Source organism: Panthera uncia (genome assembly GCF_023721935.1).
Source record: "Panthera uncia isolate 11264 chromosome B3 unlocalized genomic scaffold, Puncia_PCG_1.0 HiC_scaffold_1, whole genome shotgun sequence".
Taxonomy (NCBI): Eukaryota; Metazoa; Chordata; class Mammalia; order Carnivora; family Felidae; genus Panthera; species Panthera uncia.
This window is the reverse complement of record NW_026057582.1, coordinates 86,514,768-86,538,294: the sequence shown is the minus strand read 5'-3', so window position 1 is coordinate 86,538,294 and position 23,527 is coordinate 86,514,768. Positions and strand designations below refer to the sequence as shown.

The 23,527-nt window shown below is 36.8% G+C and overlaps 1 protein-coding gene across 1 annotated transcript in view; it reads left to right on the top strand.

Annotated features, from left to right (window-relative positions):
- SPG11 (SPG11 vesicle trafficking associated, spatacsin) overlaps positions 1-23,527 on the top strand; it is an 86,061-nt gene that overhangs the window by 1,213 nt on the left and 61,321 nt on the right. The window contains exons 2-7 of the mRNA XM_049613539.1: positions 1,553-1,737; positions 2,732-2,956; positions 4,378-4,579; positions 12,228-12,365; positions 12,559-13,007; positions 14,287-14,432. Of these exons, the coding sequence (XP_049469496.1) occupies positions 1,553-1,737; positions 2,732-2,956; positions 4,378-4,579; positions 12,228-12,365; positions 12,559-13,007; positions 14,287-14,432 (1,345 nt within the window). The remainder of the gene's footprint in view (positions 1-1,552; positions 1,738-2,731; positions 2,957-4,377; positions 4,580-12,227; positions 12,366-12,558; positions 13,008-14,286; positions 14,433-23,527) is intronic.

The window sequence follows — 23,527 nt, the reverse complement described above, 5'->3', positions numbered from 1 at the left end:
TGTCTTGGAATCTCCGGGTTGTGTAACAGTGCCTGACAGTAGAGATGTGTTTGTTAAATAAGCAACTGGTTTACTCAGTTTGGTATTTGTATTTTTTACTCCTGATCTCTAGCTGATAGGAAGAACAATCTCTCCATAACGGAAGTTAGTTTATTCAACTGCGTTAAGTACCTATGGTCACAGTCCCCTAAAGAAAGGAATGAGAGAAAAGCAGAACTCTTTAGGTGTTTGAGACTTAACAGAAGACATGTACACATGAAATGAAGGCATTTGTAAACTGCATGAAATTACTAGAAGGAAGAAGGATTAAGAGGGATTTATTTTTTATTTGAATTGAATTTTAATTCAAGTACTTCATAGGGTAAAAAATAAGGATAAATCTATAGTATTCAGGGCTTATCTCAAAGTGTATATGGCCCTTTTTATATGTTGAAATCACTGTACATTCTATAGTTATTTTTATTTAACATTTCCTGTCTTCATGTGACAGTATAGTCCATATGCTACTGATGTTAATGGTGTTACTGTATTCTTCCTTTTAAATATATCTTAATTTAATATTTTTTATATTTGACCATTCCTATTGTTTTCCATATTTTCAGTGTAAACAGTCAGGAATTGAGTGTTCCTGAAAAATCATCAGTCCAGGTATAAAGATAGAATTATAAAATGTGTCAATATTTTTCTTTAATAAGGACAAAAAAAATCGTCTGATTTTTTTTTTTAAGAAATAAAATTTAACTACTTCTGTATATAAAAAAAGATTTTTTTGAACGATAAAGCTTTATCAGCATGGTAGCCTCCTGCCATTCCATTGTTTTCACAATTGGGTCCTTTTATTTTTTTAATTTAGTTTGAAGCTGTCGCATCATTCACTATTCTCTTTCCATCATTACACTGCTGTAAAACTTCTGTAACTGTGCTGTCTAGCATGGTAGCCATTAGCTACATGTGACTCAGTGAATTTTAAATATTTCCTCAGTTGCACTACTCACATTTCAACTGTTCAGTAGTCACATGTGGCTGTTAGCTACTGTATTGGACAGTGCAGATATATAGAATAGTTCTGACCAACGGAATGGAAAGTTCTCTTTGTCAGGGCTATTCTATAATATACCATCTTCGAGTCTTCATAGTCTATAAATACTAACAGTCACTTTTTAAGTCCTCGAAAACATTTAAGTTAGCAAAACCTACTTTGTTAAGTTTGAGCATCACCTCTTATAAAAAATACACATATTTGGTTGCTGAAACTTATCCTTGTGACTGTTCCTTTAAACATTTCATCAGGATTTAGGAAGATAATTCATCATTTATTGCTCTATGTCCCCTTTCACCAGTCACTCGTATATTGTTAGCCTGAAGGGGGCTCAGGTAGAAGAGGGGCAAAGTCCCAGAGCAATTTACATTCCCTTAAAGCCAGTATAGGACTAATGCTACTACTTCATGAATTAAAGAATTGTTCTTTACTCATTCTGCCCTTCTACCCTCACCATTGTGGGTAAATATTACTGTGGATAATAGAATATAATAATCTATGCTTTTTCCTTAGCTTTGTATGGGACGCGTCTCATAAGAGCAGCTCACCAACAGACAAGCCCAAACTGCTTGCTCTTAGTGAGAATTATGAACTGTTTATCTATGAATTTAATTTGAAAGATGGAAGATGTGATGCAACCATTTTGTATAGCTGTAGTGAGGAGACATTGCAAAAGCTCCTTGAAGATCAAAATATCAGTAAGTATTTACAGGTGGTCAGTCTGTGACATCACTGTGAAATCTTATATATTCCGGGAAAACTTGTTATAGAGATGAAATCAGGGAGGGAGATTTGCCTTGTTAAGTACAATAGCCACTACCCACATGAGGCTTTTGAGCGTTTGAAGTGTGGTTAATGTGAATTAAGATGTCCTCTAAATGTTAAATACGTTCCAGGTTTTGCAGGCTTAGGATCAGAAAGTAAAATATCTCATTCATAGGTTTTTGTATTCATTACATGTTGAAATGCTATTTTGGACATTATGGGGTAAATAATACATAAAAATTACTTTCACCTGATTCTTTTTTTTTTGGTGCAACTAGAAAATTTAAAATTCCTTGTGCAGTTCGCATTTGTGGCTGATATATTTCAATTGGATAGTGCTGATCGAGACTGGTTACCCAGCTGTTTACTTTATTTCATCCTGAAGGCTGCAGAGAGCAGAAATGAAGCATTCAGGCTTTATATTTAAGTAGTAGCATACTGGACACACTTGATTTTAAGGTTCCTTCTTTTTCTTTTTTTTTTCTTTTTTAGATTTTTTTTATTTTTAAGTAATCTCTACACCCAACGTGGCCGAACTCACAATGGAAGAGTCACATGCTCTAGCAGCTGAGCCAGACAGGTGCTCCCCCATCTTGTTAAAAAAAAAAAAAAAAAATCTGTGATTGTTCTTGTGAGGTTCCCAGGATAAGTAGGGGTTTTTTTGTTTTTGTTTTCTTTAATCTTGTGTACTATCAGACTCGGACCATAAACAGAAGGAACAGAGATATTGTAGGCTACCTTTATTCATCCCCTTACCTACCTACCAGTGACCACTTGATTAGGTGGGTATGAGCAATAACTGCCTAGAGTTGGACTAAGTGCTATTTCTTCTTCATTTGATCTGTTTATGATATGTTTACAAGATCAAAATTGCCAACTGTAAAATTGTGACCAGTGAGTTTGAAATACTATGCTTTTGTTTCCTAGGTATTTCCATATTGTCTTTGAGAATTCTGTCATTTCACGATAACACTTCACTATTGCTCATCAACAAATGTATCATCGTACACCTTATATTTCCTGAAAGAGATGCTGAGGTTGGAGTATGCAGCTGTTTTACATTACCCTTGCCTGCACAGGCAGTGGACAGGATTATTGACACGCAGCTCTGCAGAGGAATTCTCTTTGTTTTGAGTAGTTTAGGCTGGATCTGTATCCTTGGCAGTAAAGATGTGGATGTGCAGGGGAGGAGAATGCCTTAAAGGATGAGCCTTTTTTAGGCTTTTAGTTTTAGGGACTGGTATATAAATAGAATTGTTAGATTTTCAGTTTAATTCAGGGAAAAAGATCTTTATGAACTTAAAATAATCAACTATATTGTTTTGTGTTCCATTCAAATATTTTTTAGTATATACGTTTTTTTCCATAGTCATAATATTCCAGCTTGTGTTCTTTTTAAATTATATATGCTCTGTATTACCCATTTATTCAAAACATGCTTATTAAATATCTACTATGTGCTTGTTCCAGAAAGGATTTAGAGGGCTGCTTATGATGTGATGCATACATTTTCATATATGAATATAATCTCCTTATATGATGATTCCATCATATTAGTGAATCATATGGTTTGCTTAACTACTTTTAATTTGGTTTTGGAAACATTACAGTTTTTGTTTCCAGCAGATCTGTAGATCAGATCATCAGCAAAATTGTTTTGAAGACTTGAAAAATGACCCCTTATTGATTTTGGAACTTTTATTTCTGAATTAAAGGGATGGTTTGTCGGTTTTAGATATAAAATAGCCTTTATTAAAATTTATTTTGTAAAAATGTCAGAAAGTGTTGCATTAACTTCATCTTTGTTGTTTGCTTTATAGAATGGTGCTGTCCAGCATGTTAGGCACTAGGCTTATATGGCTGTTGTGCACTTGAAATTGGCTAGTGTGATTGAGAAACTGAATTCTTAATTTTACTTAATTAGTTTAAATTTGAAAGCTGATACTTGATTCAGTTATTGGAGAACTTTTAAGTATATCTAAGTTCTCAAATGTGAATTTTAGGAAGTTTAAATACAAATCAGGTATTTCCAATGGAAATTTAGTGTCTAAACTGTGGTTTGCTGTAAGTGTAAAATACCAGATTTTGAACACTTACATGAAAAGGTGTAAAATATCCCAATTTTTTATGTAAATTACCTGTTGAGATGGTAATATTTTGGATATATTGGGCTAAATAAAATGTATTACTAACATTAATTTCACTGGTTTCTTTTTACTTATTTAATAGGGCTACTAGAAAATTTGCAATGACAAATATGGCTCACATTCTATTTCTCTTGGAAAACACTGTTGTAGAACAGTAGTGGAAAATATTAGCAGTGTATCAGAGCCTGTCACAGAGTGGATTTTCAGCAAGTATTGCTGAATGAACTCTGTATCAGGTTGTTTATTGGGCCACCAACTTCACATTCAGCTGGTTACTGTGATCAGGGCTGCCTCTAGTGTCCACTCTTCCTTTTGTTACTATACCCATAAGGTTGCAGCGATGAAGTCTATAAGCTCCATCCCATCCTGTATTTTAAGTGTTGGGGCATACTTAAGACTGGCATTTTCTTTAACTCTAACTCAAAGACATTTTTGACACTGTGGATGGTAGACATGTAGCTCATGTGGATTTAGCACTTCACCAAGAAGATATGTGTGATGAGCAGCAACAGGAGCCAGCCAAGGTTTCTTCATTTACTTCGCTGAAAGTGTCTCAGGACCTAGATGTTGTGGTGATTATCAGCTCCTCCAACTCTGCAATTGCTCTTAACTTAAATTTGTATTTCAGGTATGTAAATTACTGCCGTCTCTAAGTTGAGGTAAATAAAGCCTTAAGAGGTTAAAAAGTACTTGTTAGGGGGCAGCTGGGTGACTTAGTTGAGCATTGGACTCTTGATTTCTGCTTGGATCACTATCCTAGGGTCGTGGGATCCATGCTGAGCTTAGAGCCTGCTTGAGGTTCTCTCTCTCTCCCTCTGTCCCTCTCCCCCACTCACACTTTCTCTCTTTAAAATAAAAACGTTTAATTTAAAAAATGTACTTGCTAGCTTTTTTTTTTTTTCCTGAGAGAGCAAGTGGGGGAGGGGCAGAGAATCTCACGCAGACTCCATGCTCAGGGTGGAGTCTGATTCAGGGCTTGATCTCAGGAGAGTGAGATCATGACCTGAGCGCAAATCAAGAGTTGGACACTTAACTGACTGAGCCACCCAGGTGCCCCTTGTTAGCTTTTTTAAAAACCAGTTTAATTTCTCTATTCAGCTAGTTCATGTTCTAGCAACTACATAGTGAGGTTGTTACTGTAAAATTGTGCAAATGATCGTTGGCTACCTTTATTTATATCAAGATTTTGGTTTTGATTTATATATGTTTTACATATAGCTTATATCATCATGTAAGTTACAAAGTAATCAAGCACAGTTTTAAAAATAAGTACATAATGTATAGTATAGCACAGTTGACTATTACACATTATTTATTCCTTGCCCTACATTAAAGTAGAACAAAAATGGGATTTACCCTGTTTCAGAATTGCTTCTTATGTGGCTTAGGTTCCTGGAGCCTTGGGGATTACTTTTCTCTTAAAGAACTTTGATAATATATATTAAGGTAGCTTTCTCCAGCTAAGTACTTCCTCAGCTGTTTCCCTTGAAGGACCCACCCCAGTTACTGTCTAAATATATTAGTAAAAATTGGAGGCTTATTTGTGTTACTTTTAGATTTAGATATTCAAGTTGCTTCTGATTTTGTAATGTTTGAGAGAGGTATGATGTGAGAGGCATATGTAAATACCCCAACCTGTACATTGCAACTTATCTAAAAGTAGGCTAGTCCGTATTTATGACTTGTGGCCTTCAGGGCCATTCAAAACCATTAGGATTTTTGGTCCTAACTTAATATGAATGAGATAAACAAATCCTTGAGTAATTGGGAAGGCACTTTGATGGGTTTTATTGCCTATCGTTTGGATCACAAGAAAGGACAAATTCATTTTCACATACCTACTGAACCTCTTCCTACTGTGTTTTTTTTTCTTTTGTTTTAAATGGACTTGACCTTAAAAAAGAAAAAAAATCTTTGAACAAAGATGATTCGCACTTTCTCAGATCATATGCTTGTTTACAGTAGGCCATTTTTACTGACTGAAACATACCCTGGTATGTAGAATTACGTTCTAATCTACCTTGGAAAATAATTTGATAGATGAAGAGGAGGGAAAGCCTACTCAGCCACTCTGATCCTTGAGTATAGGGAACATTCCTGTGGATGTTTTTTGTTTTGTTTTTGTTTTAAGTTGATTTATTTATTTAGAGAGAGAGCAAAAGTGGGGAGGGCAGAGAGAGAGGAGAGAGAGAATCCTAAGCAGGCTCTGTACTGTCAGCTCAGTCAGTCCCACCAACTGTGAGATAAAGACCTGAGCGAAAAATCAGTTGCTTAACCGACTGAGCCACCTGGGTGCCCCCCTGTGGATGTTTTGGTAACACTTCAAGAGAACTCTGAAGACTGCACCATGCACATTGTTTGAACAAATTGCATTGAACTCAGTTACTGTTACATCACCCAAAGAAGAGCTGGTGTTTGCTTACCAGTAAACTTAGGAATCTAAATGAATGATCTCTATTTACTAATTACATGAATGCTCTTTAATTAGTATAATTTCTGGAATAGACTGTATTTTCTTGTTTTTTTTAACTTTTATTAAATGTTTTATTACTTTTTCTTAACATTTATTTTTGAGCGAGAGAGCACAAGTTGGGAGGGGGGTGCAGGGAGAGAGGGAGACACAGAATCTGAAGCAGGCTCAAGGCTATGAGCTGTCAGGACACAGACCGATACAGGGCTTGAACTCACACAATGTGTGAAATCATGACCTGAGCTGAAATCAGACGCCTAACCGACTGAGCCACCCAGGCACCCCTAATTTTTTTTTTTTTAATTTTTATTATATTTTTTGAAAGAGAACTCGCAAGCAGAGGAGGGGCAGAGAGCAAAGGAGACAGAGGATCCAAAGCGGGTTCTGCTCTGACAGCAGAGAGCTCGAACTTAGGATCAGTGAGATCATGATCTGAGCCCAAGTCAGACACTTAACTGACTGAGCTACCCAGAAACCCCTGCATATTTTTTTAAATTTTTATTTTTTAAAAATTTACATCCAAGTTAGCATATAGTGCAACGATGATTTCAGGAGTGGATTCCTTAATGCCCCTTACCCATTTAACCCATCCTGCCTCCACAACCCCTCCGGTAACCCTCTGTTCTCCATATTTAAGAATCTCTTATGTTTTTGTCCCCTCCCTGTTTTTATATTATTTTTGCTTCCCTTACCTGATGTTCATCTGTTTTGTATCTTAAAGCCCTCATATGAGTGAAGTCATACGATATTTGTCTTTCTCTGACTGACTGATTTCGCTTAGCATAATACCCTCTAGTTCTATCCACATAGTTGCAAATTGCAGGATTCCATTATTTTTGATTGTCAAGTAATACTCCATTGTGTGTATGTGTGTGTGTGTGTGTGTGTGTGTGTGTACACACCACATCTTCTTTATCCATTCATCCATTGATGGACATTTGGGCTCTTGCCATACTTTAGCTCTTGTTGATAGTGCTGCTATAAACATTGGGGTGCATGTGCCCCTTTGACACAGCATACCCATATCCCTTGGATAAATACCTAGTTGTGCAATTGCTGAGTTGTAGGGTAGTTCTATTTTTAATTTTTTGAGGAACCTTCATACTGTTTTCCAGAGTGGCTGCACCAGTTTGCATTCCCACCAGCAGTGCAAAAGAGACCCTCTTTCTCCGCATCCTCGTCAACATCTGTTGTTGCCTGAGTTGTTAATGTTAGCCATTCTGACAGGTGTGAGGTGGTATCTCATTGTGGTTTTGAGTTGTATTTCCCTGATGATGAGTGATACTGAGCATTTTTTCCTGTGTCGGTTGGCCATCTGGATGTCTTCTTTAGAGAAGTGTCTATTCATGTCTTTTGCCCATTTCTTCACTGGATGATTTGTTTTTTGGGTGTTGAGTTTGATAAATTCTTTATAGATTTTGGATACTAACCCTTTATCTGATATGTCGTTTGCAAATATCTTCTCCCATTCTGTCGGTTGCCTTTTAGTTTCGCTGATTGTTTCCTTTGCTGTTTAGAAGCCTTTTATTTTGATGAGGTCCCATTAGTTCATTTTGCTTTTGTGTCCTTTGCCTCTGGAGATGTGTTGAGTAAGAAGTTGCTGCAGCCAAGGGCAAAGAGGTTTTTGCCTGCTTTCTCCTTGAGGATTTTGATGGCTTCCTGTCTTACATTGAGGTTTTTCATCCATTTTGAGTTTATTTTTGTGTATGGTGTAAGAAAGTGGTCCAGGTTCCTTTTTCTACATGTCGCTATCCAGTTTTCCCAGCGCCACCTGCTGAAGAGACTGTCTTTATTCCATTGGATATTCTTTCCTGCTTTGTCAAAGATTAGTTGGCTATACATTTGTGGGTCCATTTCTGGGTTCTCTATTGTGTTCCATTGATCTGAGTGTCTGTTTTTGTGCCAGTACCATACTGTCTTGATGATTACAGCTTTGTAATACAGTTTGAAGTCCAGGATTGTGATGCCTCCTGCTTTGGTTTTCTTTTTCAAGAGCTCTGACTATTCAGGGTTTTTCTGGTTCCGTGCAAATTTTAGGATTGTTTGTTCTAGTTCTGTGAAGAATGCTGGTGTTATTTTGAAAGGTATTGCATTGAATGTGTAGATTGCTTTGGGTAGTATTGACATTTTAACAATATTTGTTCTTCCTATCCAGGAGCATGGAATCTTTTTCCATTTTTTTGTGTCTTCTTCAATTTCTTTCATAAGCTTTCCATAGTTTTCAGTGTATAGATTTTTTACCTCTTTAGTTAGATTTATTCCTAGGTATTTTATGGTTTTGGTGCAATTGTAAATGGGATCGATTCCTTGATTTCTCTGTCACTTCATTATTGGTATATAGGAATGCAACCGATTTCTGTGCATTGATTTTATATCCTGCCACTTTGCTGAATTCATGGATCAGTTCTAGCAGTTTTTTGGTAGAATGTTTTGAATTTTCCGTACAGAGTATCATGTCATCTGTAAAGAGTGGAAGTTTGGCCTCCTCCTGCCTGATTTGGATACCTTTTATTTCTTTGTGTTGTCTGATTACTGAGGCTAAGACTTCAATACTATGTTGAATAACATTGGCAAGAGTGGACATCCCTGTTTTGTTCCTGACCTTAGGAGGAAAGCTCTCAGTTTTTCTGCATATTTTATTTTCTAAGTGTGTTCTGAAGTTTATTTTTTATTTTATTTTACTTTAATGTTTATTTATTTATTTTGAGAGAGAGAAAGAGTGTGAGTAGGGGAGGGGCAGAGAGAGAGGGAGAAAGAGAATCCCAAGCAAGCTCCATGCTGTCAGCTCAGAGCCTGTCTTGGGGCTCTAGTTCACAACCGTGAGGTCATGACCTGAGCTGATGTCAAGAGTCAGACGCCCCTGTGCTCTGAAGTTTAAAAGTGTTTTTATCTTTCCTGACTCCTAGTTCTAGCTCTTCTTTCCCCCTGATACAGAATGTCGGTTTCTCCTTTTCATTTTATCCTTTGAGATCTACCTCTCTCATGAAGCCTTTGCTTACTAAAACCCCTTCGATTTGTAATTTTATATTCATTTTATAATTTTTCTCCTCTGTGGACTTCTGTAGCACTTTTGCTTTGAACTACAGTTTAGCACTTAGTTATGTAGTCTTGTATTATTTCTCTAATTTTTTCATGTTTTCTATAGAGTTTGTAAGCAACTTGAGGACCCAAACTCAGGGTCTGTTCTTTCAGTTCATTGTCAGTGACTTTTCTTCCAATACTCTTACCCTGGCTTTGTCTTTGTTTGAAACCGTTCCTCCCTCAAATCACTACCTGCACTTTTCACTCCCTGACCACAGGTTCCCGAATTTTCTGTGTCACTTACTCAAGTACCCCCACTTTACTTGTCATCTGACCTCATTGGAATTTCCAGTTCATTTGACTTTTCACTCTCTAGCCTCCTCATGTCTTTACTCCCTCCCACTCCTCTCCCTTCTCAGCATAGATTCTGTGACTCATCATTTCAATCACTTTTTTTTGCTTGTGCCCTAAACTCTTGCTCCTCTCTGTGGTAGCACTTGGTCTGACAAAATCTTTTTTTTTTTTTTTTCTTTTTCACTCTGCCTTTTCTGCCCCTGCCCCCAAGCAACCAGGCACTTGTGAGAAAACCACAAAGGAAAATCGATACCACTGTGAGTTCACATTTGCTACCTTCAACTGGTCTCTCAGTATTGTCTGGAAATTTTACAATGATTTTTCATGAGCCCATTTTTTTATAACAGTGTTTTTAAACCTCCATTTTCCCCAAACCTCTGCTCATCTCTTTATCCCCAAGTCTTCTTAGGTAACTTTATTTCCTACTCTATAGTGGAAGTAGAATCCATCTAATGAGAACTCCCTCAGTTTCTCACATTAAGTTACAAACCTACTTTCCTGTGCCCATCTCCTCATCTTCCCTCCTATTAAAACAGATTCCCCTCCTTCCATGAAGGCCTCTGTGCTCTGTGCTCCAGATCCCATTCTTTTCCTTCCTTCTTAGGGACCATTTTCCATTTGCTTTCTTTATTTCTCCAACCTCTTTCTTTTTTTTTTTTTTTTTTTTTTTTGTTTCGTTTTTGAGAGAGAGAACATGAGCAGGGGAAAAGAGAGAGGGTGAGGGGAGAGAGAGAGAATCTCAAGCAAGCTCCACACTGCTAGCACAGAGCCCGGTGTGGGGCTCTAACCCATGAACCATTAGATCATGACCTGAGCTGAAATCAAGAGTCGGACGCTTAACCAACTGAACCACCCAGGTGCCCCTCCAAACTCTTTTAAGCATTAGATCCATATCTAATTAGTCACCAGATCCTAATCATTCTACCTCCTAAGTGTTTTTTGAATCTTCTACTACTCTAAACTCCTTTGTTATCATTCTCACCCATGTCACTGTCATCACTTACCTGAACTAAGGTAAGGTAATGGTTTGTAATTGGTCTCCCCATGTCTGCTCTTACCCCATCAACTTCATGCTCTGTGAAGTAGCCAGAGTGATGAGTTAAAATGCATATCTTCTCAGAGAAACAGCCAGATATGAACACCTGGGGACAAGGTATCCACCTTTCATTTGGGGGGATGGGAAACTGCCTTCTCCATGCATCATCTTTTCTCCCTGTCCCCTGCCTTTTCTAGCTTTTTAAAAATCAATCCTTGATACATGTATGTTAACATATTATCTTCAAATTGTTGAAAGGGTTAATAGCAGTATAAGTGCTCAAGGTTTAAGTGCCACTCTTTCTCCCCCAGCTACTCTTCTATATCTGATCATATTGCTTTTCTTATTTAAAACCCTTACTTAGCTTCCCTACCCCACAAGATAAAACTAAAAATCCTTAGTAGCCCATAGAGTCTTGCACCATCTGTCTCCTGCCAACCTCTCCAGTCTCATCTCAGGCCACCTTGCTTCTCATTCACTATGCTTTAGCTACCTTTGCCTTTTTTTGTTTCTCAAAACACAAAGAAAAACCCTCTTTCTGCAAATACTCTTCCACCTACACCTGCACTTACATTTTGTCTTTCTAGTTGGTATGCATTCCCCTGATCTCAGCCTAAATCTTACTTTGTGGTGACAGTATTGTGAACGGTTAAAAGCCTGGGCTTTATGGTCACATTGACCTGGTTACAGTTCCACTGTTTCTCTGGGCCTTTGTTTCCATATCTATAAAATGGGGGTATGTTTACCTCATAGGGTTTTTGAAAGGCTTAGTTTATATAAAGTTTTATGGGCACTTGGGTGACTCAGTTAAATGTCTTCACGGCTTCTGGGCTCAAGCCCCATGTTGGGCTCTGTGCTGACAGCTCAGAGCCTGGAGCCTGCTTTGGATTCTGTGTCTCCTTCTCCCTCTGCCCCTCCCCCCTCGCACTCTGTCTCTCTCTCTTTCTCTCTCTCTCTCAAAAATAAATAAACAAAATGTTTTAAAGTTTTAATCACAACATCTGCATTATCATAAATAAGTGTTCTTATTTCTTTATAAAGCTAACTGCCCATAAATGTCCAATTCTTTTTTCTTGATTGAGATATAATCAGCACGCAACATTGTATTAGTTTCAGGTGTACAACATAATGATTCAATATATGTATATGTTGTGAAGTGAGCACCACAATAAATCTAGTTAACTTCCATTACCACACATGGTTGCAAATGGGTCAAATTCTTAGGGCTGACTTTATCATTCTGCTATAAACAATGGAGAGAAGGAGTCCTGTTCAAAAAACCTGTCTATACTGTTCCTTCTATGTGACACACCCTTCCCCTCAATATTTAACAGTAGTAACACAGATTTGGATTCAATCATCATTGTTGACCATGGCTATCATTTTAAAATGTAGGCAACACCCAGGACACCTACTATGTGAAAGAACTCAAGAAGACATGCCTGTTGAAGGCCCTAAGGGGATAGATGAAGATGATCCTGTTAATTCTGACTACAACATGAAACTGACCAAGTTTTCCTTTCAAGTTGATAGGTACAGAAACTTCCCTCTTGGGTTTACTTTATTCCTTTTTTTTTTTTTTTTTTTTTTTTTGGTCATACTCTACCTTTTTACTAAAGGGCTTTACAGAAGTAAACACTTTTTTTTTAATGCATCTTCTTCATGATATAGTGTTTTATGTAGTGCCTTTCACTGTAACAGGTGTGAGTTCTACCCTATCTTCCAGGTCTTGGAAAGCTCAGCTATCATCATTGAATGAAACAATAAAGAGTTCCAACCTGGAGGTTTCCTATTGTGCTCCGTGGTTCCAGAATATTTTGCATTTGGAGTCTCCTGAATCTGGTAACCCCAGTACCAGTATGCCAGGCTGGGCCTTCATTCCACCAGACATAATGCACAACCAGTATAATTTTCCACAGAAAGATCATGCCAAGACCAGGGATCCAGGAAGATCATGGAAAATAATGCACATTCATGAACAAGAGGAACCTATTGAGCTTAAATGTATGTCTGTGACAGGATTCAGTGCACTGTTTACTTGGGCAGTGGAAAGGACGGGCTGCACCATTGTCCTTTGGGATTTGGAGACCCAGGGCCTGCAGTGCTTTTCCCTTGGCCAAAAGTGTATTCCTATAGACAGTTGTGGAGACCAACAACTCTGCCTTGTTTTGACAGGTGAGAATAACTCGTGTCAGGTTGAAACCCATTGCTAAGAGGTGTGCTTGCTTTCTTTTTTTTAAAAATTTTTTAATGTTTATTTGTTTTTGAGAGAGAGCGAGTGAGCATGAGCAGGGGAGGGGCAGAGAGAGTGGGAAACACAGAATCTGAAGCAGGCTCCCGGCTCTGAGCTGTCAGCACAGAGTCCGATGTGGGGCTTGAACCCATGAACTACAAGATTATGACCTGAGCCGAAGTTGGACGCTCAACCGACTGAGCCACCCAGGCGCCCTGAGAGATGTGCTTTCTTAACATATTTTACTTCTGCTCAGGTGATGTTAGTGCCTACACTGTCCTCTAAGTGGTAGTCTTTCATGGGGAAACTTGGTGTTACTCTTGGTACTGTTGTCTCATCTATTTGATTTTTAATTAAGGTTATTTTTGCTCAGCTCAATGCTCTGACGCTAAAGTCAGAGAAGTGTCAGAGTAGTAAAGGTTGGTTTTATCCCAGGGAGTCTCCTCTTGACTTGTCTGTGCAAGCAACAGTAGTAAGCTGGCTGCTTCTGGGCCATATGTATGTGCACCGCAGATTCATTCTATTGGGCTTGCACTATCTAGGCTTTTAAAGAAGACTGTATTATAAACATATAAAATTAGAGGATTTCTAGCTGTTATTGAAAAATTATTAGATCTGGCAACACTAGCCCTGCATTCCTCCGTAGTAATTTATGGGTTGAAGCTGAATTTTGGTTCTCTTAGATGGGCTGTTTTCTTGTTAGTTTTTTCTTGTACTTGTCTCACTACCCGTTTGATATTTCTCAGTCAGCAGTTATGCCATAACCTCCTACAAAGCTATTGAGTGATGCAATTGAACTATGTGTGTGTGTTTTTTTTTTAATACCCCATATTTGGAAATCCTATATTTCTGTGTGTCAGGAGCGTGCTATTGGTTTTACCTTAGTGAATCGGATATATGACATCTCTGTAAATAGTTAAAAATTCCAGGCATTGATTGTGTGGATAATGTAAAGGAGAAAAGTGAGATTTAGTATTATTTCATAGGATGTGTTCTTACGAGAATTTTCCCTGTGGTCCATTGTTGAAAAAATAAAACTCTTTTTTAAAAACATTAAAAAATCATGATGGATTAATCATGGTCATAGTAGTACCTGGTGCCAAATACATATATTTGTAATTATAGCACTGAAGTATTGCATAATTAGAAGTTAATGCATGTCATAAACCTAAAACCTAAATCCTGATAATTTATTTAAGGTAACTTTTATTTTTCCTGCAGAAAATGGACTCTCTCTGATTTTGTTTGGATTGACTCAGGAGGAGTTTTTAAATAGACTAATGATCCATGGAAGCGCCAGTACTGTGGACTCTCTTTGCCATCTCAATGGTTGGGAGAGATGCTCAATCCCCATCCATGCACTGGAGGTAACAATATTAAATGTCCACATGACTTTGCTTGATTATTTTCTGTCATAGACTCTTACTTGACTGAAGATTTGGGAGAATTCATTTAACCTAGCAGCAAAAAGAGCTATAGTCTTTACCCAACCATTTGCTTAGTTCTGGTTATTTCAATACACTAATTCTGCTTAGGAATTCTGCTTACCCTTTTTGGTCTTAAAAGATAAAAAATTATAGTAAAAACTAAAAAAGAAAAAGTTGCAAAAAATGAAGGCAACAATAAGATGGTAAGACTAAATGAAGTAGAAGCAAGCTATGGAAATCACAAACAAAAGTGACCTTTTATTTCTACCTTATGGTCCCTACTCTTCTAATCAAACTATGGAAGCAGCATAACCTGAAAAATTTGTATAGCATTTTGTAGTTCACACTTTTTTATATGCATTATCTAGTTTTGTCTTAAAATAACATGAGATGATTTGGGTAGTCTTTTTTTTTTTTTTTTTTTTTTTGTAAGTTTTTTTTTTATTTTTTGAGAGAGAGAGAGAGAGAGAGAGAGAGACAGACAGACACCGGAGGAGGAGGGGAGAGAATCCTAAGCAGGCTCTGTGCTGTAAGCATGGAGCCCAATGTGGGACTTGAACTCATGAACTGAGAGATCATGACCTGAACCGAAATCAGAGTCCGGGGCTAAACTGAGCCACCCGGGTGCCCCTGGATAGTTTTTATTCATTTCATTTTACAGATGAAAAACCTTGGGCTCAGAATGGTTGAGTGAGTGGCCCATAGCAATACTAACAAGAACTGGAGCTAGAATCAAAGTCAAGGTACTTTTCTGTACATCACACAGACCCCAAAAGTTAATAATGTTGTATGTGAGTTTGTATTTTTAATGACAGCTTTATTAAAGTATAACACACATACCATAAAATTCACCCATCTAAGGAGTACAGTCCACTGATTTTTAGTGTATTCAGGGTTGTACAACTATCACTGTTATGTAATTCCAAACATTTTCATTACTTCAAAAAGAAACTCGGTATCCATTAGCAGTCATTTACCAGTTCTCATGGCTGCTAAGTCCCAAACAATGATATGCCTTCTGTCTCTGGATTTGCCTATTCTGGACATTTCCTATACATGGAAATATAAAATATGTAGCCTTTTATGACTGGCTTCTTTCACATAGCATATTTTCAAGGGTCATCAATGTTGTAGCATATATCAGTACTTCTTTTTTTGTATGGCTGAATAATATTCCATTATATGGATGTACCACATTTTGTTTATCCATTCATCAGTTGATGGACATTGGGTTGTTTCCACTTTTTAGCTATTGTAAGTAATCCTGTGAACACTGGTGTACAAGTTTTGTGTTATATGTTTTCATTTCTCTTGGATATACACCTAGCAGTGGAATTACTGGGTCATTTAACTTTTTGAACCACAAAATTGTTTTTCACAGCAGCTGCACTATTTTACATTCCCACCAGCAGTGTGTGACGAGGGTTCCAAGAGCTCCACATCCTCACCAACACTTGTTATTGTCCACCTTTTATTATAACCATCCTAGTAGTTGTAAAGTCAAAATTAAGTCATTGTGTTGTTTTTTTTTTTTAAGTAAGCTCTATGCTCACTGTGGGGCTTGAATCCATGACCCCAAAATTGAGAGTCACCTGCTCTACCTACTGAGCCAGCCAGGGACCCCTCATTGTGGTTTTGATTTGCATTTTCCCAATGAGTAATGATGTTGAACATGTTTTCATTTGCTTATTGTCCATTTGTGTATGTCTTTGGAGAAATGTCTATTTAAAGCTTTGTCCATTTAAAAATTTTTTTCTGTCATTGAGTTCTAAAATTTCTTTATATTTTCTGGGTACTGGAATCTGATGACTTTTAAATATTTTCTCCCATTCTGTGGGTTTTCTTTTTACCTTCTCGATGATGTCCTTTGAAATACAAAGGTTTTGAATTTTGATAGTCAATTTACTTTTTTTAATCTCTAGTGCTTTTGGTTCATATCTAAGAAATCATTGCCTAAACTGAGGCAATGGGGTTTTACAAGAGTTTTATCGTTTTAGCTCTTACGTTTAGGTCTGTGATGCATTGTGATTAATTTTTGTATTAGCAAGGGATTCAGTTTCATTCTTTTGTATGTGGATACTCATTTCTTCCAGCACCATTTGTTGAAGAACTTATTTTTATACACTACAAAATATCATTGAGAAAATTTGAGTAATGGGGAAAAAAAGAAAATTTGTCACCTATAAATCCATTATCCAGAAGTAATCATACTTATTTCCTTGTGGTTATTTTTCTTAAATATTAATGTTAATAATGTGTAATTTCATTAATATTATCAACCCTGAAGGTAAATACTGTTATTAATCCCATTTTATTCATGAGGGAACACAGACAGGTTAGGAAATCTAATTCAGATATACGTGAATAGTGTTTTCCGATATTACATGAATGGTGATAGCCAGGATTTGAACCTAGGCAGCATGACTGCTGAGCCTCTGTCCTTATATAGTGTTCATGCCTATGTGTGACTTTAATTAGGATTGCATGGTATGTAAGAGATCACAACTAACACCACAGAAATACAGACAGTTATAAGAGAATATTATGAAAAATCATATGCCAACAAATTGGGCACTCTGGAACAAATGGATCAATTCCTAGAAACATATAATAAAGGATTGCATGGTAAATGGAGCATTGTCTTGGCCTTAGTCTCACTCCATATACAAATGAGTAAATATATATGATTTTAGTGATAACAACAACAATAATAAAGCAAATATCTTGTACCCACCATCCCAGCAAGAACTGGATTAACATTCTTTTTTTTTTTTTTTTTTTTTTAACATTTATTTATTTTTTGAGAGACAGAGATGGAGCATGAGCAGGGGAGGTACAGAGAGAGGGGGAGACACAGAATTGGAAGTAGGCTTCAGGCTCTGAGCTGTCAGCACCGAACCAGACATGGGGCTCGAACTCACGAAGCGTGAGGTCATGACCTGAGGCGAAGCCGGTCGCTTAACCGACTGAGCCACCCAGGCGCCCCTGGATTAACATTCTTGAATGTGTGCCCCTCTCCATCCTATTCTCTTACCTCACTCAGTGTCAGAGTTAACTACAATTCTGAAAATTTTAACCATGCCCTTGCTTTTCTTTATCTTACTCCACATAAATATATCTTCAAATAATGCTATTTAGTTATGGCTATTGTTGAATTTTGCATATAGTGGTACCATGGTATATATTCTTTTGGGAATGTTTTTTTAACACTAAACATAATATTTTGTGATCCATCCAGTGTTAGTTTGTATAACTGTAATTTATTCAGTTTCACTCCCATATAGGATCCTATTGTATCAATACATCTTTACTTATCCACCTTTAGGTTTTTTCCAGTTGTTTTCTATTATGGACAAGTCACTATAAGCAGTACACATCTACTGTAGCGCGTGTGCAAGAGTTTCTCCTTGGTGGTAGTAGAAATGCTGGGTCGTGGGACATGTGCATCTTTAACTTTACTAAGTAAACACTCTAGTTTTCCAAAGTTGGTTTATCAGTTTATGTTCTCACCAGCAATGTATGTTAGTTCTTGTTGTATGTCTTTTCCAACCCTTGGCATTTGTAGATTTTTCAAATTTTGCCAACCTGGTATTACAATGGGTTTTAATTTGCATTTCCCTGATGATTCAGGTTGATAAATATATGACATTTGGATTTCTTTTGTAAAGTGACTGTTCAAGTCTTTTGTCTATTGTCTCTTGGGGCGTTTGTCTTTTTCTTACTGGTTTGTAGTTTGTATGTCGGATATATTCTAGATACTAATCTTTTTTTCTAAGTGGGGTGAATATATTCTAATGCGTGGCTTGACTTTTTATGTTCTGTGTGGGGTCTTTAATGTAGTTCTAAATTTTAGTGTATTTTTATTAATCAGTCTTTTTTGCATGTAATTTGTGCCTTCTCCTATCCTGAAGTCATAAAGATGTTTTTGTATTTTTTCCTAAGTGTTAAAATTATGATTTTTGGGGCGCCTGGGTGGCTCTGTCAGTTAGGTGGCTGACTTCGGCTCAGGTCATGATCTCGCGGTCCGTGAGTTCAAGCCCCGCGTCGGGCTCTGTGCTGACAGCTCAGAGCCTGGAGCCTGTTTTAGATTCTGTGTCTCCCTCTCTCTGACCCTCCCCCATTCATGCTCTGTCTCTCTCTGTCTCAAAAATAAATAAAAACTTAAAAAAAAAAATTAAAACACTTTAAAAAAAATTATGATTTTCACATTTAAGTCCTTTATCATTTGGAACTTGTATTTATTCATGGTGTGAGGTGGGGACCTATTTCTACCCCCTGTGTATTGATAACCATTTGTCTCAGAACCATTTTTTTTCTAAACTCCTTCCTTTTACCACTACCCAAAATCTCTGTGTGTCAGGTCTCCATATATGCATGAGTTTGTTTCTGGGGTCTATTTTGTTACATTGGTCTTTGCCTATCTGGGGCCAATTCTACCTAGTCTTAATTGTAAATCCCTCACTTTATTATTTTTCAGGATGTATTCATTATTCTTTCTTCCTTAACCCTCTTCCATCTGTTAGGATCAGCTTGTCAAGTTTCATGAAAAACTGTTAAGATTTTTATGAGAATTAGGTTAAATCTGTATATCAAGTTGGGAAGAATTGACATCTTTAGGATATTTAATATTCCTATCCATAAACATAGTCTCTTTTCCCATTTTTTCATGTCTTTATTAATGTCTTTCAATGAAACATTATCATTTGTGCAATTTTTCCATTAAGAGCTTGACATCTTTTGTTAGCTTTATTTTTGGTCTGGATGTATTTATATTTAAATTTATGTGTATACATATGTAAATACTGTATGTTTAAATGTAGTATATCTTTACATATATTTAAAAACTTTTATATATTGATATTGTAAATGGTATATTTTTAAGTTATATTTTGTTACCAGTATAAAGAAATACATTGAGTTTTTATATGTTAATTTTTCTTTATTTCTGTACCTTTTATGTTACTTGGAGAAAATCAATATGTTTCCAATTTCCATGACTTACAGGAAATAGGTGAGAGTGCAGAGATTTCCATAATTTTCATTAATATAGTGGTTTTTTTCAAGTTTTTATTTAAATCTTTTTATTTATATGTTAACATATATGGTAAAATTGGTTTCTGGTATAGAATTTAGTGATTCATCACTGAGGTATAACACCCAGTGCGCATCCCAGCAAGTGCCCTCCTTAATACCCATCACCCATTTAACCCGTTCCCACTCACCTCCCTCCATCAAACCTCAGTTTGTGTTCTATTGTTAGAGTCTCTTGTGGTTTGTTTCCCTCTCTCCTCTTCCCTCCCCCTTCCTGTATGTTCATGTATTTTGTTTAAGTTCCACATAAGAGTGAAATCTTGGTATTGTCTTTCTCTGACTTATTTTGCTTAGCATAATACACTATAGCTCCATCCACATAGTTGCAAATGGCAAGATTTCATTCTTTTTGATTGCTGAGTAATACTCCATTGTGTGTGTGTGTGTGTGTGTGTGTGTGTGTGTGTGTATGCCACATCTTCTTTATCCATTCATCAGCTAGTGGACATTTGGGCTCTTTCCGTAGTTTGGCTATTGTTGATGATGCTGCTATAAACAGTGGGGTGCATGTGCCCTTTCAAATCTGTATTTTTGTATCCTTTGGGTAAATAGTGTAATTGCTGGGTTGTAGGGTAGTTCTGTTTTTAACTTTTTGAGGAACCTCCATACTATTCTCCAGAGTGGCTGCACCAGTTTGCATTCCCACCTACAGTGTAAGAAGGTTCTCCTTTCTCCACATCCTTGCCAACAACAACAGATGTTGTTTCCTGTGTTGTTAATGTTAGCCATTCTGACAGGTGTGAGGTGGTATCTCATTGTGGGTTTGATTTGTATTTCCCTGATGAGTGATGTTGAGCATCTTTTCATGTGTCTGTTAGCCATCTGTATGTCTTCTTTGGAAAAATGTCTGTTCATATCTTCTCATTTCTTAACTGGTAGATACTGAGTTTTGTATCCAGTGAATTTGCTAAGTTTTCTTATCCTAATAATTTGTTAGATTTTATTGAACTTTTTATATACTTAGCTACAATAACATCAGAATGATACAGTTTTGTTTCTTCTCTTCAAATCCTTGTTCTTCTAACTTTTTTTCCTTATTTTGTTGCTGGGACCTCTAGCATAGTATCACTCAGAAGTAACAGTGGGCATCCTTATTTATTCCTGATTTTAAAAAAGAATACTTGTAATATCTATCCATATTGATATACATGAGTCTGTGCACACTCATGTATATCAAGAAAACCTTTATAAGATTGACTTTTCTTTTTTTCCTATGAGTTTTTTTTTTTTTTTTTAAGTTTGTTTATTTTGAGAGAGACTGAGACAGCGTGAGTTGGGGGGGTGCAGCGAGAGAGGGAGACAGAGAATCTTTGCACTGATGGTGTAGAGCTGGACACAGGGCTGAAATCCACCAAACCATGAGATCATGACCTGAGCTGAAACCAAGAGTTTGACGTTTAACTGACTAAGCCACCCAGGCACCCCAGGTGTTGTTTTGTTTTTTAAATCATGAATGGGTATTGAAATTTTATTGAATACTTGTTCTGAATCTCTTGATATAATCATGAGTCATCCCCTTTCATTTACTGTAATAAACTACATTAATCAATTTTACTTTTATTGTGAAATATAACATGTATAAAAAAGTATACAGAATACACATACAGTTTAACAAATAATTACAAAGCAAAAAGTCTTGTAACCACCACCAAGTTCAAAAGATAGAACATCATAGTGCTGTAGAAGCTCCCGTGACCTCTAGTAGCTTGGATATTAAATATTAAGTTTATGTTCTTTTAGAGGATATTCTAGGAAATGTACATATTTACATGATCAAAACTAAAGTTAGTAACTTTACCCTTCTTGATAATACAGGTCCGTTGAATGCTTTAATTTTATTTACTTTTTCTCCCTACTTAAGTTACTATTGTTTTTATTTTTTTAAACCAAAGTAGACATCATTATTATGTATTTAGGTTCATTTCTTTAAAAAAAATTTTTTTTAATGTTTATTTATTTTTGAGAGAGAGAGAGAACGAGCATGAGTGGGGAAGGAACAGAGAAAGAGGGAGACACAGAATCTGAAGCAGGCTCCAGGCTCTGAGCTGTCCGCACAGAGCCCAACAAGGGGCTCGAACTCAAAAACCGTGAGATCATGCCCTGAGCCGAAGTCAGACATTTAACTGACTGCACCAACCAGGTGCTCTTCAAAGTTCTCTTTTTGCACAGATATGATATATTTTCTTTGCTCTTCATTTCTTCTCCCATTTTAGGCCTTCACTCTGCCTGGAGTGTATCATTAAGAATCTCTTTTAGTGAGGATCTGACTGGTGCTGAATTCTCCGTTTTTATCTAACTAATAACATCTGTTTTGCTGTCATTTTTGGAAGATATTTTTGGAAGGTGTGGAATTCTAGGTAGGCAGTTTTCCTTCAGAACATTCCTGATCACTTTGTCCTATATTCTGGATTCCATTGTCATTGAGAAATCAGTTTCTTTGAGGATAGTTTATTTTCTCCCTTCAGGCTACTTTTGTGATCTTTTTGTTTTTAGTGTTCTGCAGTTTGACCAATTTTATGTCTCACTAATGAATCATAGTCTTTAATTGGAAAAATACTGGTCTATCTGATACAAATTCTTTAAAATTTGTTGAGACTTCCTTTCTAGCCTAGTAAGTACTCAGTTTTCATAACTGTTCCATGTACTTGAACATTGAATGTGCATTTTACCCCCACATCCTGTGACATCACAGTGTAGTTCAATCAAAAGTAATTATAATTTGCATACTTTCTTCAATTTCTCTTTTACCTTTATGAGTGTTTATTACATTGTGGATAATTTCTTTATATCTCCCAGCTCACCAATTTTCTTTTCAGCTGTGTCTAATCTGTTCTAAACACATCCTTCGAGTATCTAATTTCATTTTTTATTTTTTTATTTCTAGAATTACTATGGTCATTGTTTTAAAATATGTTATTTAGAGAATTTTCAAATTTACAGAAAAATTGAAAAAAATAGTAAAATGAGCATCCATTTACCCTTCATCATTCACCAGCTGTTAACATTTTGCCACATATGTCTTGACTGGTTGTGTACTTTTTATTTTTGCCAAACTATTTAAAAGTTACTAACTTTGTAACTTTTTAAGTTCTTTGGCGTATATCTTCTAAGAACAAGAATATTCTCTTATTTAATCATACACAATTCAGTTTTCCCTCCCACCACCCAGACCAAAGACAGTTTTTTATGGTCTCTCTTTGGAGGCACTTGTTTTTCTAGTCCATCCACTTTTGGAGAGTGTCATGAGCCCTAGGTTTATCCTCTTTTCCTGGATGTGTAACTTCTACCAATACCTCTCACTCAACCTGCCTGGTCTGTTACACCCAGAACTTCAAAGTTAGTCTCCAGACTAACAGCATCACCGTCACCTAGGGATTTATTGAAGTGCAAATTTTCAAGCCCTACCCCAGACTTAATGAATCAGAAACTCTGCGGGTAGGGTTTAGCAATTTACTCTGGGTCATTCTTAAGCACAGTGCTTTAGGGTAAGAGTGTCAAGCTTTCTGCAGAGAGCCAGATAGCAAGTATTTTAGGATTTGCTGGTAGGATTCTATTGCAACTACTCAGAGGTGCCATTTGTAGCCATTGACAATATGTAAATGAATGGGTGAATGGGTGTGGCTATGTTCCCATAAAACTTTAGTTACAAAAACTGGCAAGGGCTAAATTTGGTTGGTGGGTCTTAGTTGTCCAATCCCTGCTTTAGGCTGTTAGAAATTTGCAGAATTGGGGTGCCTGGGTGGCTTAGTTGGTTAAGTGTCTGACTTTGGCTCAGGTCATGATCTCAGTTTGTGAGTTCAAGCCCCACGTTGGGCTCTGTGCTGACAGCTCAGAACCTACAGCCTGCTTCAGATTCTGTGTCTCCCATTCTTTCTCTGCCTCTGCTGTGCATATGCTCTCTCTCTTTCTCAAAAATAAATAAACATTGAAAAAGAAAAAAAGAA